Source organism: Triticum urartu, chromosome 2A (genome assembly GCF_056163025.1).
Source record: "Triticum urartu cultivar PI428250 chromosome 2A, HENAU_Tu73, whole genome shotgun sequence".
NCBI classification, from domain to species: Eukaryota; Viridiplantae; Streptophyta; class Magnoliopsida; order Poales; family Poaceae; genus Triticum; species Triticum urartu.
Window position 1 is genome coordinate 740,428,833 of NC_141874.1, and position 19,761 is coordinate 740,448,593.

The 19,761-nt window shown below is 55.2% G+C and overlaps 1 protein-coding gene across 1 annotated transcript; it reads left to right on the forward strand.

Annotated features, from left to right (window-relative positions):
* The first annotated feature begins 561 nt into the window (after nt 1-561).
* Nucleotides 562-8,473, forward strand: LOC147987507 (uncharacterized). Its single transcript, XM_087545366.1, has 2 exons — nt 562-1,004; nt 6,516-8,473. Exons 1-2 carry the CDS (start codon nt 648-650, stop codon nt 8,088-8,090), a joined length of 1,932 nt encoding a protein of 643 aa, XP_087401492.1. The 5' UTR covers nt 562-647; the 3' UTR covers nt 8,091-8,473.
* Nucleotides 8,474-19,761: the final 11,288 nt, after the last annotated feature.

Genomic DNA, 19,761 nt, shown 5'->3' on the forward strand with positions numbered 1-19,761 from the left:
CTCGGACTCACATAGGGATAGGGGACAAGCATTTCCTGCTCTATATAGATACAAGAAGCTCTATATAGAGTTGGTACAAGAAATAAATTACTCCCTCCGTTTCATAATATAAGAACGTTTTTTGACACTAAACGATGCCTCGTTAAACAAGTGCATATAATTAGCTGAAGGAGAAGCCATTAGAGCAGGCACGGAGCTCTGCTCTGGCATGGGGTCCCGAATACGAGCTACCGGACAAACACCACAGTCGCATCTTTCCTGGTTTGAATCATGCCACTAATATTTTGAGACTGCGCGAGTCGCGGGTCTGAGTCATGCTAAATACTATCACATGCTCATGCCCAAGGGTGCTTATCTACACATGCAAGTGTAAGTGAAATGGATCAACTTGCGAGGTTGGATCTGGATCATGCGTTACAATATGTGAGGGCTGTCTGCCGTCCATCTTCTCAAAGTCAAAGAAATGAACTATATTCGGTTGGCACAGGAAACTTAGTGGACGACGCGGTGCCTAATCACGTGCATATAGCTAAGAGAAGCCATGACTTGGAGTGCATCAACCGTCGCTGCTTGCAAACACACACACACACACACACACACACACACACACACACACACACACACACACACACACACAAGAGTGCAAGATGGCGCAATGGTGGAACGAGTGGCAGCTGCGCATCCTCGTCCTCGCCAGCCTCGGCACCCAATACCTCCACGCGTTGCTTGCCTGCCATCACAAGTTTCATATCCCGTCATGGCTTAGAGTTTCGGTTCGGCTGGCGCACATCGGCAGCGACCCTCTGGCCTTGTTCGCTCTCGCCGTGCTCTTCAACCGTCAAAAGAATGGGCCGCGCTGCAGCTACGGGCATGGCAACCGCGACTTGGAGCTGTTATGGGCGCCCATCCTGGTGATGCACCTCGGCGGACAGGTCGTCATGGCCACCTACAAGCTTGAAGTCAGCGACCAGTGGAGCCGCCCCATCCTGACTTCTCTGTCCAAGGTTAGTGCAACGTCTAGCGCGCCTGTTTTCATTTTGTCACCTTCAGAAGGAATTTACCATGCTTGTCTCTTTACTTTTCCAATCGACCCGTACTGATATTGGTTGTTGTGTCGTACCAAAGGAAGGTTTTCACCAAAAATATGCCTAAAATGGCCAACGAGTACACTATATTCTGAGTTGGAGTAAATGCTATTCCCTCCGTCCCATAATATAAGAACGTTTTTAACACTAGTGTAGTGCTAAAAATATTCTTATATTTTAGGACAGAGGGAGTAGTTAATTGCTGAAAACCAACACACATTTGCGAAAAACAACCTGGTTCCTAATTATTTACAAAAGCCACCGTGTATATGGTACACTTTTTGTAGAAAGCACTTATCGCTGGATTTATTGGGTTTTATCACTTTCTGCCAAGTAGCACCCGATTATAAGGAGCTAATTTGGCAAAGAAATTGCATACACACTCTTGTATCAATCAAAAAAGAAAAATCAATCAACCCCCTCCCCCCTTGTGTGCACTACCTTCTCCCGCCTCGCTGTATTTGCCGGCGCAGGTCCTCATCATGAACGCCGGTTGTTGCGCACGCCCGTCGATGCCTGGCTCTGGTGTGCCCGAGGCGGCCCAGGTGGTGTTGGCGAGCACGGACGCGGTGGCGGAGGTGTTGCCGGCTGCCGCAGGGACGGCTATGGCACAGAGGCAGCGAAGGTCGGCGGTGGAGCTGGCCGGTACGCGAAGAGGGCGGTCACGCGGAGGTTGTAGTACATGGTGGCATTGCAGCCGGACTGCATCAGGTCGCGCATCGTCGGTCCCGGTGGCACGACCTCCCTCCTCCCACGAGCACGCGCCCCAACGATGAGAAGGATCACCTGACGGCTCCAGTGAAGCAGCCACCCTTCTCCCGCGCGGGCACATGCCCCGGAGAGGCGTCCTCCCTCCTCCCAGCGAGCACACGCCCCTGGCTTCCGGCGAGGCGATGTCCCTCCTCCCTGTGAGCACGTGTCCTGAGCTCCGGTGAACACGCGCCTCGGCGAAGAGAAGGATCTCCTGACGGCTCCAGTGAGGCAGCCGCCGTTCTCCCACACGGGCACATGCCCTGGTGAGGCGTCCTCCCTCCTCCCACGCGAGCACGTGACCCTGGCTTCCGGCAACGCGATGTCCCTCCTCCCCGCGAGCACGCGCCCTGGCGAAGAGAAGGATCGCCTAACGGCTCCAGTGCGGCAGCCGCCCTTCTCCTGCGTGGGTACATGCCCCGGCGAGGCGTCCTCCCTCCTCCCATGCGAGCACACGCCCTGGCTTCCAGCGAGGCAATGCCCCTTCTCTTTGCGAGCACGCGCCCCAACAAAGAGAAGGATCGCCTGCCGGCTCCAGTGAGGCAGCCGCCCTTCTCCCGCGCGGGCACATGCCCCGGCCAGGCGTCCTCCCTCCTCCCACGCGAGCACGCACCCCTGGCTTTCGGAGAGGCGATATCCCTCCTCCCTGCGAGCATGCGCCCCTGGCTTTCGGAGAGGCGATATCCCTCCTCCCTGCGAGCACGCGCCCCGGCGAAGAGAAGGATCGCATGACGGCTGCAGTGAGGCAGCCGCCCTTCCCCCGCACGGGCACATGCCTCAGGGAGGCGTCCTCCCTCCTCCCACGTGAGCACACGCCCCTGGCTTTTGGCGAGGTGATGTCCCTCCTCCTTGCGAGCACGCGCCCCGAGAAGGATCGCCTGCCGGCTCTAGTGAGGCAGCCGCCCTTCTCCCGCGCGGGCACATGCCCCGGCGAGACGTCCTCCCTCCTCCCACGTGAGCGTGCGCCTTTGGCTTCCGGCGAGGCGATGTCCCTCCTCCCTGCGAGCACGTGCCCCGAGCTCCGGTGAGCACGCGCCCTGGCGAAGAGAAGGATCGCCTGACCGCTCCAGTGAGGCAGCCGCCCTCCCTCCGCGCGGGCACATGCCTCGGGGAGGCATCCTCCCTCCTGCCACGCGAGCACGCACCCCTGGCTTCCGGCGAGGCGATGTCCCTCCTCCTTGCGAGCACGCGCCCTGAGCTCTGATGAGCATGCGCCCCGGCGAAGAGAAGGATCGCCTGACGGCTCCAGTGAGGCAGCCGTCCTTCTCCCACGCGGGCACATGCCCCGGCGAGGCGTTTTCCCTCCTCCCACGCGAGCACGTGCCCTTGGCTTCCGGCTAGCCTATGTCCCTCCTCCCTGCGAGCACGCGCCCTGAGCTTCGGTGAGCACGCCCTGCAACAAGCCGCGGTACAGCCCGCACACGCCGGTCACGTCCTCTGTCGTGGTTGTAGCCGTCTCGGCCGCCAACGAGGACGCCGCCGTGCCGGACCCATGACTGGGACAGGACGCGGCATCCTGGCGGCCTCGGTCAACTCACGGTAGTTCTGCATGGGGGTTGATTGCTTATTTTTGTTGTGATGGGACATTGCCTTTTTTAATTCAAGGGTGGGTATGCTAATTGTTTTGCCAAGTCATCTCGGCCCTACTTGTCAGAAATGCCTTCAAACGCTCCAAAGCAAGCAATCAGTGGCTCTTGCAAAACGTTTACCAGATACGTGATGACTTTTACAAATAATTAGGGATCATATAGTTTTCCGCAAACGACGCCTCAAATATGGCAGTTTTCTATTTTGAAGTCGGTAGATGCCGAAGTCTGAGATTTAGGCCGGTTGTGTTAGGGCATCTTCATTGCATAGATGCTTGGATAGACGCTTATGGATAAAAAATAAAAGGATTATTCTCTGGCGCTCGTGTAAGAGTCTTGACCTACAACGCTGAGATGCTTCGAGACGCTAGTTCACCTAGGCAAAACCAGCTACTCGTGAACTGTAGGCGCCCGCTGCCAAGTCTAGCATCGGTGCCTTGGAGGCGCCAGGATTTTTTCTCTGCAGAGACGAAACGGCTAGGATTTTGGTCCCTAGCGCCCATGATAAGCACCGCGTTGTGCATGCCCTTAAAGGATAATTTCTTAAATTGCACCTCCCTTATACGGACTTAACCCCCCCCCCCCCCACCCCACCATCACCACCACCACCACCACACACACCGAATCTGATCACAATAAAGGCTACAACAATAGTTTCACCTCTAACATGACCCGATGTTCCAAGCATCATCATGCAGGTAGATCTTTCAAAATCTACACCGGCCAGTACTCCGCGCAAGTCCACTGTGGCGTCCACTGGAGGAGGCTGCACGCCTCTCCCAACACCACTCGCAACCATGCACCAAACAAAGCACATACAACCTGTTGTGACGGAATCGACAGAGCTTTGACGTAGAGAGAATACGAGACTAGAGATTCTCGTCGTACATTGATGATGGTGAGATATAGTGTTAGACGCTTCGCAATTCAAGGGTTCAATGATGGTGATGGCGGATTCAATGCGCTGGTGCTTAGAGGCATGTGCATGAAGACTTTCAGAAAAGGTCAGGCCGGCTCTGATAAGGGGGGCATGATAATGGCGCATCACTGGCATGTTCCGGCGGCGGTGGTGGTTGCTCGGTGCTTCAGGACTTTGATATAATATTTATTATGTTTGAGACAACTTTGTAATTCTGATAAACTTTTAAAATAGTTTTGGGTCCCTTTTGCCAAACAAAATAGGTGCAAATTAGCAATCAAACTTTTATTAGGGATCTGTTAGAATCCATCGTCTTGCTTGATTTTTTAAGAGTTCACTTTTTTTATTTGAAGAATTAAGTTTTGAGAGTGGTTTTATAGGAGTTAAAGTTTCATATTCACTATGTAGTTAGGGCATCTGCAACGCCGACTCGCAAACGTCCCGCATGCACGGGCCGCGTTGTCCGAACAAGGGAAGCCATCCAACGAGGTCATGTATCGGTCCACGGTACGGTCCAGACACGTTTTCTTCCACAAACAAGAGACAAACGTGGGGGGCTTTGCAGGAGTCCGGAGCACTCTCACGCCCGCTTCTGACCACCCTGACCCACCAAAAACGCCGCACCCACCCAACGCTTTCCTTCCAATGCGCGCGTCGCTTACCGCGCCGCATTCATGTCGGTCCAGAGCATGCGGCGACCGGCATTGATGTCGTGATGTGACCGGAGCGAGGAAGGGTGCCGCTGACTGAACCGACCTCTCGGGAGCAGCCACTTCAATGCGGATGCAGGTTCCCGAGGAATCGATCCTTCGCAGAGCCTAGACGCGGCTATATAAACCGCGCTCCGACGCCGACCACATTGCATCCTTCTCCTCCTCCTTCCCTCTCCCCGACCATCTCCCTCCACATCGCCGGCAATGGGCAAGTCCTGGGCGTCGGCGCCTGCAAGCGGTTTTGGGATGGGCTCTGGCAGATCGTGGCGACGCCGCCCTCTCCGGGGCCGTCGTCCTTATCGGCAGGAGGCTACTCTAGGAAGGCGGAGATCGTCATGTCCTTCGGCGACGAGGAGGGCCGGTAGCTGCCGTCGTAGCAGCATGCCTCGGTGGTGGCAGGTGCAACCACCGACGCAGAGTACGAGGAGCAGATGGAGTTGATGCTCCGTCGCTCCGTGCTCCACCTCAACGACCCGGCTCCGCCACCGGGACGCTCCTCCCCATGAAGCCGGAGCCGGCATCCCCTCCGTGCTCTCTGCTGCGCAACCGTGGGGTCTAAATCGGACGCCGCATGAAGGAAGAATGCATCTCGCCGCCGTCAATGCGCGTGAAGGACGAGCGGCTCTCTCCGTCACCCTGGCGCGTGAAGGAGGAGCAGCTTTCTCCGCCCGGGTGCGTCATGGAGGCACCACTCGCCGCTGCCCATGCCCAATGCGATCGCGAAAGTACGCGGCCGCCTTCGGCACTATCTCAGCGGTGGCGGCAGCTCTTCGTCGTCCTGGAGCGCCATAACGTTGCAGGAGTACGACGATAGGGATTAGGGAGCGGCGCCGGCGGGACAGGTGCAACGCAGCACGCTGGTCGAAGTTCACTGACTCCGACGTCCCGCCGCCACACATCGCGGCGGACCCGGAGCTTGCATATGCATGGGCTTTGGACCGCTCGGTGACGACGGCGGAGACAAGCAAGCGCCGCCTCCGCCGCCTCGACGGGGAGATGGCCAAGTACAGCAAGCTGTGGTCTCGCGCCGAGAGCGCCGCTGTCAATGCCGCCTCCTCCAAGGCCCGTTGGCCTCTCTCCCCGCCCATGTTGTCGGTGGCCGCGGCCACCCCGCGCGCACACTACGCAAGAGGAGGCGCGGAGGATCATCCGCGAGCGTCGGACGACTGTCGGGAAGCCCTGCCGCGCCGCCGCCACCTTCTGCCGCCTGAAGCCCGACGATGGCGGAGGAGCCGTCAGCCAGCCCGGCATGGCGTACGAGGTCGCCGTCAAGTATAGGGTAGTTTAGGGTTGTAGTTTAAGATTTTTAGTTCACCGGACGAAATATCGTCGGAATTTATGCACAAATTATCTTATTGCAAGTGAAATCCGGTGTATTTATATAAAATACCGTGTCCCGGTTTGCATGAATTTTATCGAAAAATATGTGTCCCGGTTTGCATCTTATTCATTACCCTGACAGGTCGCGGTTGCACTGTACGTGTTTTACAAGTCATGGTCATCAGATGACAAAAGGCTATTGTCTGCAACAGTTTTGCTTTTCCTCCTGGTGATTGTCAGACTCTTCCGGAAGGCCCAAAATCTTAAGAGCAGTAGCTTCAATGACCTACGAAAGGGTAAAAAGGGAAAAGAAAACTGGTCCGAGGTCGGCCGGGGCTTCCGCATCCGGATAGAAAAAGAGACCGCGGTAGAAAAGATGGGAGACTCCCAAGTAGGAAATGCAATAGAAGTCGTGTTCGGTTGTGGTGATTCGCCGTATCGAGAAGCAGAGATCCGAAGCCTACTGTGCCATCTGTTTTTGGACTTTTCAAGTCCCAGTGATGTTCGTCTTGCAATCGCCAGGAAATTCTGGTCGCTTGAGAGGGAATCAGCTTATCAAGCAATAGAAGACGCGCTGTCTGTTATGTTCAGTTTTCTCTACACCCAAGATCAGAGCTCGCCCTACATTGCTTTCAAGAATGCGCCAGCAGCTTTCATGCTCCGCCGGTGCACAACAGTACTAGCCTATGCAATTGTAATCACAACCATCTGCCTGGTACACACAAGTAGCCACAAAGGAGCTTATAGCGGTGAAGATACCTGGGTTACACTGGTGCTCTTGTACGGCACTCTTGTGCTGGAGTTGATTTACTTGGGCGTACGGACAGCTTTCGTGGACAGGTTCTCTGGCAGAATTGACCAACATAGTCTTGCTGGATCATTGATGTATAACATAAGGCACTCCAGGCTGAGAAGGATCGCGGGATGGCTACAGTGCAAGAACTTGGTTGACGAATATTTTTGGCGCATGGAGCCTATCTATTCGTGTTTGGAGATTACAGAATTGGTTCTTGGGCACATTAAAGCAGGGTGGCAGAAGAACATAGTGGACACTGAATCTTACAGGAGGTTTAATGATAACAGGGGCGAGTTGACACTCACGAATAAGGGATATTTCCCAATTATGGGCTGGAGCCTGAAGAAGCAATTTGACGAGACCATTATTCTCTGGCACCTGGCCACAGATTTATGCTTTCATTATCAGGCCACGTCCCCTTATGATCAATGTGCTCGTCGCTGCAAAGAAATGTCCAACTACATGATCCATCTGTTATTTCATAATCCTGATATGCTAATGCTAGGCAGCAGAAAGAATTTGTTTGCAAGTGCCTACAACGAACTGGAGGACATCCTCAATAGCGACAAGTTGCCACAAGACGAGCAAGAATTTGCGTATAAAGTATTTAAGCAATGCCGCACAGATATTACGGGAGACTCTTTTGTTGGCGAAGCTTGTCGGCTTGCTATGAGCTTGTTGGATGTTGATGACAGGACCAAGATGTGGGAGGTTATCCAAGGCGTGTGGGTGGAGATGCTCTGTTTTTCTGCCGGCTGGTCCCGAGGGTACCCGCACGCCGAGACTTTGGGAACGGGTGTGGAGTACCTCTCCTATGTCTGGGTCATGTTGGCATACGCCGGAATGGAGACATTTCCAGACAGGCTTCGGAGGAGGGACGGTCAGTTAGAACGGAAAAGAAGACGCACACACTCCTTTTGATTCCGAGAGTGAAGGCAGTGGGCTTAACTGTTTGATCTCGCTCTAGGATATCGTATTGTCTGGGATGGACGCTGCTGCTACTACCGTTTGGTTCCGAAAGTGAAAGCAGCCCCCATGTCATTATTCAGGTTGGCGATCGAGGCGATTCTGTTTAGTCCTCCTTGACTGTCTGCCAATAGGCACTTTTACATTTGAACTTTGCAGCACCATGTCTGTTTTCCTGTTGGTGCTGTTATATGTTTGCACTCCTCCTATGTCCTGTATTACTTGCTACCTGATGCAGGATATGTATGTAATGATATGCACTCCTCATTAATTGTTGTGCAAACTGCAAACCCATCCAAGACAAGTGAAATGTATTATCTTCGTTTCATTAACCTGTCCATGTATCCAGGTTTTATTATCTGCCACCCGCAAAAAAAAAAAGGTTTTACTATCTTTGTTTTCTTGCTTCGTGTCATCCAAGGTTCTACTACATGTTTGTATACCCCGCAAAAAAATTAATACTACATGTTTTACTATCTTTCTCCGAGTTCTTTAAGAAACGGAGATCGTTCGGGACAGGCAAAGACAGCAGAATGCTTCAATGTCACTCTCGCAAATGCTAGTCCCAATCGCAGTCACCGGTTCCGTCTGGACCCGCAGCGAAAATCCCCGTATGAAGCCTCCTATCATCCTATGCCAAGCAGGGACACTTACTTACAACTAGTTGCCGATGTACCTCAATACTTGTGCACCACCGTGGTTCTCGAGTGACGGCTGCACCCTGGGAGGGGTGTTCTAAGTTCTAACAGCTACGGAGGCTGCTGGCAGTGATAGATCATAGTAGAAACTCGAATCAGAGGCCGGAACCGTCATCGATGGCTCGAAGCAGGTAAGGCTGAATGGTGTCCATCTTTTTTAGGGCTGGTGGGCCACGACTACACTTACACTGGTGTACGGCACTCTTGTGCTGGATAGCGTTTACAGTCCGGTAAGTTCTTTTTTCTGGGGCAAGTTTTCTGGCAGAATCCTTGTTATGACCGGCCAGGTCTATGGCCGCAGGGGGCTCACTGGGCAGACTTAAGGCTCAAGTTATCTTAGTTTATTTTCAGATTATGGTTATATATACAAGTAGCAATAAGACTATTCTATTGCCCGGCTCCCAAAGAAGCAGGAACCCTAAAACCCTAGCCCTCTCTCTTCTGCGCCGCCGCCGCCAGCCGCAAGGACGGCACCTCGCCGCCGGCCGCCGCGTTCTAGCCCATGCCCAGCTCCCTCTTTTCCCTACCACCTATGACCCAGAGGGGCCCGAATCCTAACTCCTAACACCTTGGTATCAGCCAGCTCTGGTTCGACCATGTCATCCTCACCACCATCGCCGTCGCTGCCCGTGACCACCACCGCCGTGTCAGCACCCCTCGCCACGGGGTCGCTGGTCCTCCCGTCCGCGCCGCTGGACCTCATCCCCGGCGCGTCAACCGGCCATCCGCCGGCCCCCATCACCGCTACGCCGCCGTCGCCATCAACCCTACCGGCCCACTACACCCCGGAGGCCATGGCGGGGGTCCTCAACGACTTGGTCGTCGCGGTCCAGGGCATCCGGCTCTTCCTGGCCAGCCCGTACGGACCGCCACAGCCGCCCCCGCCGCCTGCGTCTTCCGGGCCGCCGGCGCTCCCGTGGTACTCGGTGCCCGCCGCGCTCGCCGGCGGCTACCCGGCGCTACAGCAGCCGGCCGCTCCAGCGCCGGCCTGGCCACACTGGCCCGCGCCAGCACCCGCGGCATCGGCCGCGTCCGCCCCAACCCCGTGGCCGGTCTGGTCTGCCCCGGCCCCCTCCGTGGCCGGTCTGGTCTGCCCCGGCCCCCTCCGTGCCGGCTGCGCCGGCCCCCACGCCGTCTCCACCGCCTAGCGCCGGCCTGAGTCAGGGCCCTTCCGGGGGCTTCCGATCCAGCAGGTGCGGTTTCCACCGTCGCCCTCTCCGATTCCTGCTTGCCTCACCGGAACGTCGCCACCGCCGGTCTACACGGAGGCCGGCGACCCGGCGGTGCCCACGCTACAGTTCGGCGCGCCGTCCTCGGCCCTTCGCATCGACGAACCGGTGGGCACTGGCGCATCGACCCCGACACCACCTCGCTTCGCCCGGATCGACTTTGCCACGTATGATGGCTCGGAGGACCCTCTTAACTGGTTAAAACAGTGTGATCAGTTCTTCCGGGGGCAGCGCACACCTGCGTCCGAGCGCACTTGGCTCGCGTCATACCACCTCCGGGGTGCCGCCCAGACATGGTACTACGCCCTCGAGCAGGACGAGGGCGGCATGCCCCCCTGGGATCGTTTCCGCGAGCTGTGTCTCCTTCGCTTCGGACCACCACGGCGCGGCAGCCGCTTGTCCGAGCTGGGCCACCTACCCTTCACCTCCACGGTCCAGGATTTCGCCGACCGCTTCCAGGCTCTGGCGTGTCACGCACCAGGGGTGACAGCACTACAGCGGGCTGAGCTCTTCGTCGGTGGCCTTCCCGACCACATCCGCGTGGACGTCGAGATGAAGGGACCCCAGGACCTGCAGACGGCCATGTACTATGCTCGGGCGTTCGAGCAGCGCGCCCAGGCCTTAACACGGCCCGCACCACCTCGGGGGAGCCGAGTGCCTCCACGACCACCGCCGGCCGCTCCAGCTTCTTCAGCCGCCTAACCGACGGCCACTCCGGCCGCGACGCGGCCCTTCCGGCGCCTTTCGCAGGCCAAGCAGCTCGAGCGCCGCCGCCTTTCGCAGGCCGAGCAGCTCGAGCGCCGCCGCCTGGGGCTGTGCTTTAACTGTGATGCGCCCTATGCCCCGGGCCATGTCTGCCCGCGCCTCTTCTACTTGGAGACAGTCGACAAGACAGAGGATGCTGCCACCGACGATGGACTCGGCGACCCAGCCGCCGCCGAGGTCGCGCCGGCACCCGCGCCCGCGCCGGCTACGGCCAGGGCCGGCCCTAGGGGTATGGCGGCGGGGCGACGGCCCAGGGCCCAGGCGAAGAGGGGGCCCATGACAGAGTATATATCTATATTATAGCCCATCAAAAAATAGGTAAAAAAATACAAAAGAACTCGAGAAAAGAAATAAGATGGGCTAGGCCCATCAGATAGCTAGCAAGCCATCGCTGATCGATTAACGAACGCGAAGTCGTGAAGCGACACCATGACTCACGCCAGTTGGCAGACAGACGACTGCTCGTTTTCCTTTTCCTTCGTAGGTTAGGTTCGTCAGGCGCCGTGACGCCCGTCGGCCTCCTCGCTCCGTCGCTCGGCGCCTTGCCGTGTCATCCTCGCCTCGCCTGCCGCTGGCCCGCTGCCCGCTGGAGCTGCACGCGCGGCGCGCCGCACGACAGTCCAGCAACCCAGTGGCCCGCGGCAATACGTATACAAGTATACATCCGACTGGCGACTACAAGTCTTGAAGTCTGCAACGCGGCCGTCCCCAATCCCTAAAGTACGTTTGAATGTTTCCATCCATGTTCCTCAGTTCCAGTCCATCCCCCAAACCCTAATTTGACAATTTCAATACTTTATTTATTCTTTATTTAGTATTTAGTTACGTATTCAACTATACATCCATGATCCATCCTCCAATTTCAGTATGCATGAAGTTTTAAATTTTCTAATTCAATCAATCATTTTTTTTTGTCATTCTATGTACATGTCTAGGGTTCCAATCATCCGATGTATAAATTCCTAATTCTTTGTATCCTCTTTTGATCTTTTCTTCATGATTTTAGGACATTAGCATGCCATGTTACCTAAGAAGAAGCAATTGTCGGGTGCTGAAACAAGAAGGAAAAAGAAAGAAAGTGATCCGAAAATTCTACCATTGAAGGATTCTTTGAATAAGTTCTTTACATCTTCAAGCAATGTTGATGTCATTGAAGAACAGGGGCAAGAAACTACTCCTGAAGAAACCTTTTTTGAAGCACTGAAGTATTATTGTTGTCGATGGAGTCAGTCTAATTTGGTTCTTATTTGAGGTAATTAATCATGTCGTGTTAGTTTCATTTGCGATTTTTTAGTATTATTGTTGTTGATGGAATCAGTTCGAATTTGGTTATTATTGTTCTCGATGAAGTCATTTGAATTATTATAGTCAAATTTTAAACTAAAGATGTGTGACTAAAAGTTACTCTTAATAAGTCATATATATAACACACACACATACATATATATGGTCTTAGGACTTAGACATAGGGGCCCATGTTATCGAGTTCGCCTAGGGCCTCCCAAAACATAGGGCCGGCCCTGGCTACGGCCCTTGTCGTCTCCCTCCACGCGTTGGTCGGCATCCGCAATGAGCGGACTATGCTTATCCCAGTCATGATCCACGACAAGACTCTGGTGGCTCTCTTAGACACGGGCTCTACACATAACTTCCTTCCGGAGGCTACTATGCGGCGCCTTGCACTACAGCCGACGGGAGGGGAGCAGCTGCGGGTCACCGTCGCTAATGGCGACCGCCTCCGATGCCATGGGCTCGCTCGGGACGTTCCCATTACTATCGGCGACGAGCACTTCACCATCACGTGTGTCGACATCGACTTGGGCTGCTTCGACTTCATCCTCGGCGTCGACTTTTTGCGGACTCTCGGTCCCATCCTTTGGGACTTCGACGCCCTGACAATGACCTTCTGGCGCCTCGGCCGCCGCATCCGATGGGAGGGCGTTGGCGGCACCCCGGCGTCGCCCCCACTCCAGCTAGCCGCGGCCACCACGGAGGCCGAGCATCCGCTGCTGGATCACCTCCTGCAGCAGCACGGTGATCTTTTTGCGGAACCCCAGGGCCTTCCGCGGGCCTGGGTCTACGACCACCGTATTCATCTCCTGCCGGGCTCGGCTCCAGTGGCAGTACGGCCCTATCGGTACCCTCAGTTGCAGAAGGACGAGTTGGAGTGGCAGTGCGCCATCATGCTTGCCGCGGGCATTATCCGTATCTCTACATCACCCTTTACGGCGCCGGTCCTCCTCGTACGTAAGTCGGACGACACTTGGCGCTTCTGCATCGACTACCGCGCCCTTAATGCTCTCACACTTAAGGATAAGTTTCCTATTCCGGTGGTCAATGAACTCCTGGATGAGCTACATGGGGCGCGCTTCTTCACCAAACTGGACCTCCGGTCGGGGTATCATCAGGTGCGCATGCATCCCGATGACATCGCCAAGACGGCGTTCCGGACCCATCACGGCCACTTCGAGTTCTTGATGATGCCCTTTGGCCTCTCCAATGCCCCGACGACATTTCAGGCCTTGATGAACGATGTCCTCCGGCCCTACTTACGTCGGTTTGTGCTCGTTTTCTTTGATGACATTCTTATCTACAGCGCCTCTTGGGCAGAGCACCTCCAGCATGTGGCCATCGTCTTCAACGAGCTTCGGGCGCATCATCTTCATCTTAAGCGCTCGAAGTGCTCGTTCGGGACACCTTCGGTCGCTTACCTCGACCACGTCATCTCGGCCGAGGGTGTGGCCATGGACGCCGACAAGGTGGCGGCCGTCGCCGCCTGGCCCATTCCGCAGTCTCCGCGGGCTCTTCGCGGGTTCCTTGGTCTTGCCGGGTACTATCGGAAGTTCATCCGGGAGTTTGGCCTTATCGCGGCCCCGCTCACGCGTCTCCTCCGTCGCGACGCCTTCTCTTGGGATGCGGAGGCCACTTCAGCATTCGAGGCCCTCAAGGGGGCCCTCACGACGGGACCCGTACTGCAGATGCCGGACTTCGACCTCCCCTTCACCGTCGACTGCGACGCTTCCGGTGCGGGGTTTGGTGTGGTCCTGCACCAGGGCGATGGACCCCTCGCCTTCTTCAGCCGCCCCTTTGCTGCTCGCCATCTTAAATTGGCGGCGTATGAGCGTGAGCTCATTGGGTTGGTGTAACGCCCTCGATGCGGCTATATCTCCCACGTGTTGAAGCACGACTTAGAGGCATAACCGCATTGAAAGCAATGTCGCAAGTGAGGTAAACTTCACACAACCCATGTAATACATAATGGAAAGAGATACATAGTTGGCTTACAATCGCCACTTCACACAAATACATGAATAAAGCATTACATCAACCAGATACAACCACGGTCCGACTACGAAACCAAAATAAAAGGAGAACCCCAAATGCGACAAGGTCCACGATCGACCCCAACTGGGCTCCACTACTGATCAACTAGAACGAAACAACATAAAGGACAAGATCTTCATCAAGCTCCTCCTTGAACTTGGTTGAGTCTCCTGCACGGTATCATCGGCACCTGCAAACTGGTTTTGGAAGTATCTGTGAGTCACGGGGACTCAGCAATCTCACACCCTCGTGATCAAGACTATTTAAGCTTATGGGTAAGGTAAAGGTATGAGATGGAGCTGCAGCAAGCGACTAGCATGTATGGTGGCTAACATACGCAAATGAGAGCGAGAAGAGAAGGAAAAGTACGGTCGATAAAAGTATGATCAAGAAGTGATCCTAAAACAACCTACGTCAAGCATTACCCCAACACCGTGTTCACTTCCCGGACTCCGCCGGAAAGAGACCATCACGGTAACACACGCGGTTGATGCATTTTAATTAAGGTCAACTTCAGGTTTTCTACAACCAGATGTTAACAAACTCCCATCTGCCCATAACCGCGGGCACGGCTTTTGAAAGTTTAAATCCCTGCAGGGGTATCCCAACTTAGCCCATCACAAGCTCTCACGGTCAACGAAGGATATTCCTTCTAGCGGGAAGACCCGATCAGACTCGGAATCCCGGTTACAAGACATTTCGACAAGGTAAAACAGATCCAGCAACACCGCCCGAATGTGCCGACAAATCCCGATAGGAGCTGCACATATCTCGTTCTCAGGGCACACTCAGATTGTCCAAACTTCCGGTAGGCCAGCCCAGAGTTGCCCCTGGTGGCCACCGGCGACTGACAGTTTGGACCAACACTCAGAGGAGCACTGGCCCGGGGGGGGGGGGGGTTAAAATAATGATGACCCTTGAGTTTGCAGAACCCAAGGGAAAGAAAAGGCTAGGTGGCAAATGGTAAAACCAATGTTGGGCATTTCTGGAGGAGTTTTACTCAAGGCAAACTATCAAGGGGCTCCCATTATTACCCAACCGCGTAAGGAACGCAAAATCTGGGAACATAACACCGATATGACAGAAAACTAGGGCGACAAGAGTGGAACAAAACACCAGGCATAAGGTCGAGCCTTCCACCCTTTACCAAGTATATAGATGCATTAATTAAATAAGATATATTGTGATATCCCAACAAGTAAACATGTTCCAACAAGGAACAACATCTCCATGTTCCAACACGGAACAAACTTCAATCTTCATCTGCAACTAACAACGCTATAAGAGGGGCTGAGCAAAGCGGTAACATAGCCAATCAACGGTTTGCTAGGACAAGGTGGGTTAGAGGCTTGGTTCAACAATATGGGAGGCATGATAAGCAAGTGGTAGGTATCGCAGCATAGGCATAGCAAAAGAGCGAGCAACTAGCAAGCAAAGATAGAAGTGATTTCGAGGGTATGATCATCTTGCCTGAAATCCCGCAAGGAAGAAGAACGAGTCCATGAAGAAGACAAACGAACGTAGATGAACGGATCCTCACAACACGACGTTATCGGAACCAACCCGAAGAAGCCACACCGGAAAGAAGCAAACAATCATGGTAAACAACCACCCCAAAATCATGGCATGATGCACAACAAGTATGATGCATGTCCGGTTTAATGAAGCATGGCATGGCAAAGTGCACAAGCAATCCTACAAATTAAGTGAAGCTCATTATGCAACTCCGTTGCATATTGACGAAACACCACGTTCAAGTTATTTAGTTTGATCTTGTTTATGTACCCAACAATATTAAATGTTGTTAAACATGGCAAGAGGGTGAAGCAAATGAAAACTACCTATCTAGGCAAGTTTAAATGAGGCCGGAACGACAAACAACAAGTCCGGAAACTCCTCATGTGCATATTTTGGTTATGGTACTGTTCTGCCCTAAACCATATTTTAGATTTGTTAGGCATGCAAAACAATGTCACCATGATAAACTAGGCAAAATTATACCCCATTTACATATAAAGTTTATTAAAATCGAAGCTACGGTTATTTAGTTATGAATTAATTCATTTTAGCATGGCATATGGACAAAGTTACACAAATAGCATTTTAAACATTTTAAACATGGGTGAAAATGACATATTATGAAACTATATGAAATTCTAAGCATTTTACATATTTAAATTGTTTTAATCCGATGCACCATTTGTGAGTTATTAAATGCATGAACTCTAGGGACTATTCTGCAAAACGGGTAGTACTCAGGAAATTAGCTAAAACGTTCTGCGGAAAAAAAATACATCTCGGGCCGGATCTGGTTGGCCCAACAGTAGGAGGGGGCGCAGTAGTGAGGCTCACCCATGGGCTTGGCCCGTTCGGTGGAGAGGAGAGAGGCCGGCAGGCTGGGCCTTGGAGAGGCAAGGAGGCCCATGCGAGGCGAAGGAACTGGGCAGGCCGACTGCTGGGCTCGGCTCGCTGGATCTGGACCAAGTCAACGAGGGGCGGCCTCATTCGTGAAGCAGGGCGACGGCTGCGGTCAACGGGCAGGGGCGGTTGGATCGAACGAAGAGGAAGGGGCGCAGTCAACAGCGAAGCGAGACCAGGCGCTGGGGTCGTCCTCCTCGCGTGCGATGACGAATCAGAAGGGGGTGGCGCAGGGACTTACTCCGGGAGGCGAGGAACGGCGCGGGAATGGAGGCAGCGACGGGGATCTCTGGTGGCAGAGCTCGACGCAGAGGCCGGCGGTGTCTTGACTCCGGTGGCGCGGGGCTGATGCAGGGCTCGGGCGCGAGGGCGCCATGGCAGGGAACGACATCAGCGCTTCGACGAGGGGCTCCTTGGGAGGCGCGGGCATGGCCCAGGTTGAAGAGGCCGGTTCCCGTCCGGATCGAGCCGATGCGAGGTGGTCGGGCGGCAAGCTCCTGTTTAGAACAGAGAAAGAGAGGCAGGGAGGTAAGAGGAGGGAGGCAGATAAACAGCAGCAGGAGGAGAAGGGTAGCTGTGCTCATCTCGTGATCACCGGCAGCGGCGCCGGTCGCCGGATGATGAGGCATGGTGGAGGAGCACGGGGAGGCTCGTGGCTCCAAGGATACTGGCGCGGTGAGGAGCTCGGGACTCGGGCAACCCGATTGACCAAGCGCGCAAGACAAGGGAGACGGTCGGGGAGGATTTTGGATCGGGGAAGATGGAGGTCGCTGGTTGGATCGATGGGGATCCCGAGGTGGAAGCGACCAGGCGGCGGCGTGCGGAATGGGTGGATGGATGGGACAAGGCTAGGGTTCCGTCTATTTATATAGCAACGAAGATTTTGGTTAGGAGTATTTGGAGCCTCCAATCAAAATCGGACGGTCGCGAATAAAATAGCTAGGGAGTCCAAATAAGAAAACGGTGACGTTTTGTAGACGTTTGGGGATGATCCGGATCCAACGGTGACGACTGCCCGGGTCGGGTCCGGGACAATTTCGGACGCGCACGTGAGGGGTTCGATGCGCTGTGCAGAGAGGGTTTCGGACCGTGCGGTCGCATCGGACAACTCCGTAAGCGAAGAGGGGAAGGAGGATGGACTAGGTGGGCTGTGGCGAGACTGCGAGGGGGAGAAGAGAGAGAGAGGGCCCGGCATCTGTTTCCGGAGACCAAAAACGTCCGACGTTAGACCGACTATAATGTCGCTATAGTTATCCGTTGGGGCGTCAAACGAACTCCGAATGCGATGAAACTTGACAGGCGGTCTATCTACACTATAATAAGACCACACTCCAACTCTCATCCCATTCCGAGGATATTTTCCGGCCACTTATAAAATAATATCTCGGACATGCCGCGAGCGCGCGCAAGTGTGTCTGGACTCAGAACGGATAACAGACGGAACGAGGAGACCGGGACGGATGCAAGTTTTGAAAATATGATGATGCAATGCACATGATGACATGACAAAGATGCAACACGCAAGCGAATGACATGGCAACGACGGCGAATAACTGGACGACAACTGGCACATCGGTCTCGGGGCGTTACAGTTGGTGCAGGCAGTACGCCATTGGCAGCCCTATCTTTGGGGCCGTTCCTTCCGGATGCGCACGGACCACTACAGCCTCAAGTTCATGCTAGATCAGAGGCTCTCGACGGTTCCCCAGCATCAGTGGATCAGTAAACTCTTTGGCTTTGATTTCACCGTCGAGTACCGGCCAGGTCGCCTCAACACCGTCGCCGATGCCCTGTCTCGGCGTGACGCCGATGTGGACGACGGTGCGGCGGAAGGGGCTGCCTTCTGCATCATCACCGGGCCCTCTTTCGCCCTCTACGCCGACATCCGCCGGGCGACCGCTGCCGCGGTCGACGCCCTCCTCCTGCAGCAGCAGCTGGCGGCGGGTGAGCTGGAGGAGCCGTGGCGTCTAGCTGACGGCCTGCTTCTCCACGGGCGCCGCGTCTTCGTTCCGGCACACGACGATCTTCGTCAGCAGGTGCTGCGTCTCGCCCATTCGGCGGGCCATGAGGGCGTGCAGAAGACGCTCCATCACCTCCGCGCCGACTTCTACATTCCCGGTGATCGTGCCCTGGTCGGTGACTGGGTACGGTCTTGTGTGACGTGCCAGCGCAACAAAACGGAGACACTGCGACCAGCTGGTATGCTTCAGCCCTTGGAGGTCCCGTCTCAGGTTTGGGCGGACATCTCCATGGACTTCATCGAGGGCCTTCCCAAGGTGGGCGGCAAATCCGTCATTCTCACGGTGGTCGACCGCTTCTCCAAGTATGCTCATTTCATCGCCCTTGGCCATCCATATTCAGCGACATCTATCGCGAGGGCCTTCTTCGATGGCATTGTCCGTCTCCACGGGTTCCCTTCTTCGATCGTCAGTGATCGGGATCCTGTGTTCACGGGCCATGTATGGCGCGACCTCTTCCGACTGGCGGGCGTGAAGCTCCGCATGAGTACCGCCTTCCACCCTCAGACAGACGGCCGGTCTGAGATTGTTAACAAGATGATTGCCATGTATTTGCGTTGTGTTACAGGTGATCGCCCTCGCGCATGGGTGGACTGGCTCTCGTGGGCGGAGTACTGCTACAACACCTCTTACCACTCCGCCCTCCGTGCTACGCCCTTTGAGGTGGTGTATGGCCGGCCGCCCCCGCCGATTCTGCCGGTTGATCCGGCCTCGGCGCGGACCGAGGCAGCCGGGGCTCTTTTGAGGAGCCGTGATGAGATGCTCGCGGAGGTCCAGCAACGACTCCTCCAGGCCCAGCAGTTGGCCAAACGATACTATGATGGCCACCATCGCGAGGCGGAGTTCGGGTGGGTGATTGGGTCTGGCTGCGTCTACTTCACCGCTCTACGCAGTCGTTGGACCCACGCGCGAGGAAGAAGCTCAGTCCTCGCTATGTCGGTCCCTTTGCTATCCTGGAACGCATTGGCAAAGTGGCGTACCGTCTTCAGCTTCCGGCAGGCGCTCGGATCCATGATGTCTTCCATGTCGGGCTGCTCAAGCCATTCCGGGGCGATCCACCCGCGGCACCGCCGGCGCTTCCGCCGCTCACGGACGGGCGTCTCCTTCCTGCACCGGAGAAGGCGCTGAAGGCTCAGCTGCGCCGAGGCTCCTGGTACGTGTTGATTCGGTGGGC

Coding starts and splice junctions, on each gene's coding strand:
- LOC147987507 (XM_087545366.1), top strand. CDS start 648: ATGGCGCAATGGTGGAACGAGTGGCAGCTGCGCATCCTCGTCCTCGCC. Junction 1,005..6,515: donor TCCTGACTTCTCTGTCCAAG/GTTAGTGCAACG, acceptor TTACCCTGACAG/GTCGCGGTTGCACTGTACGT.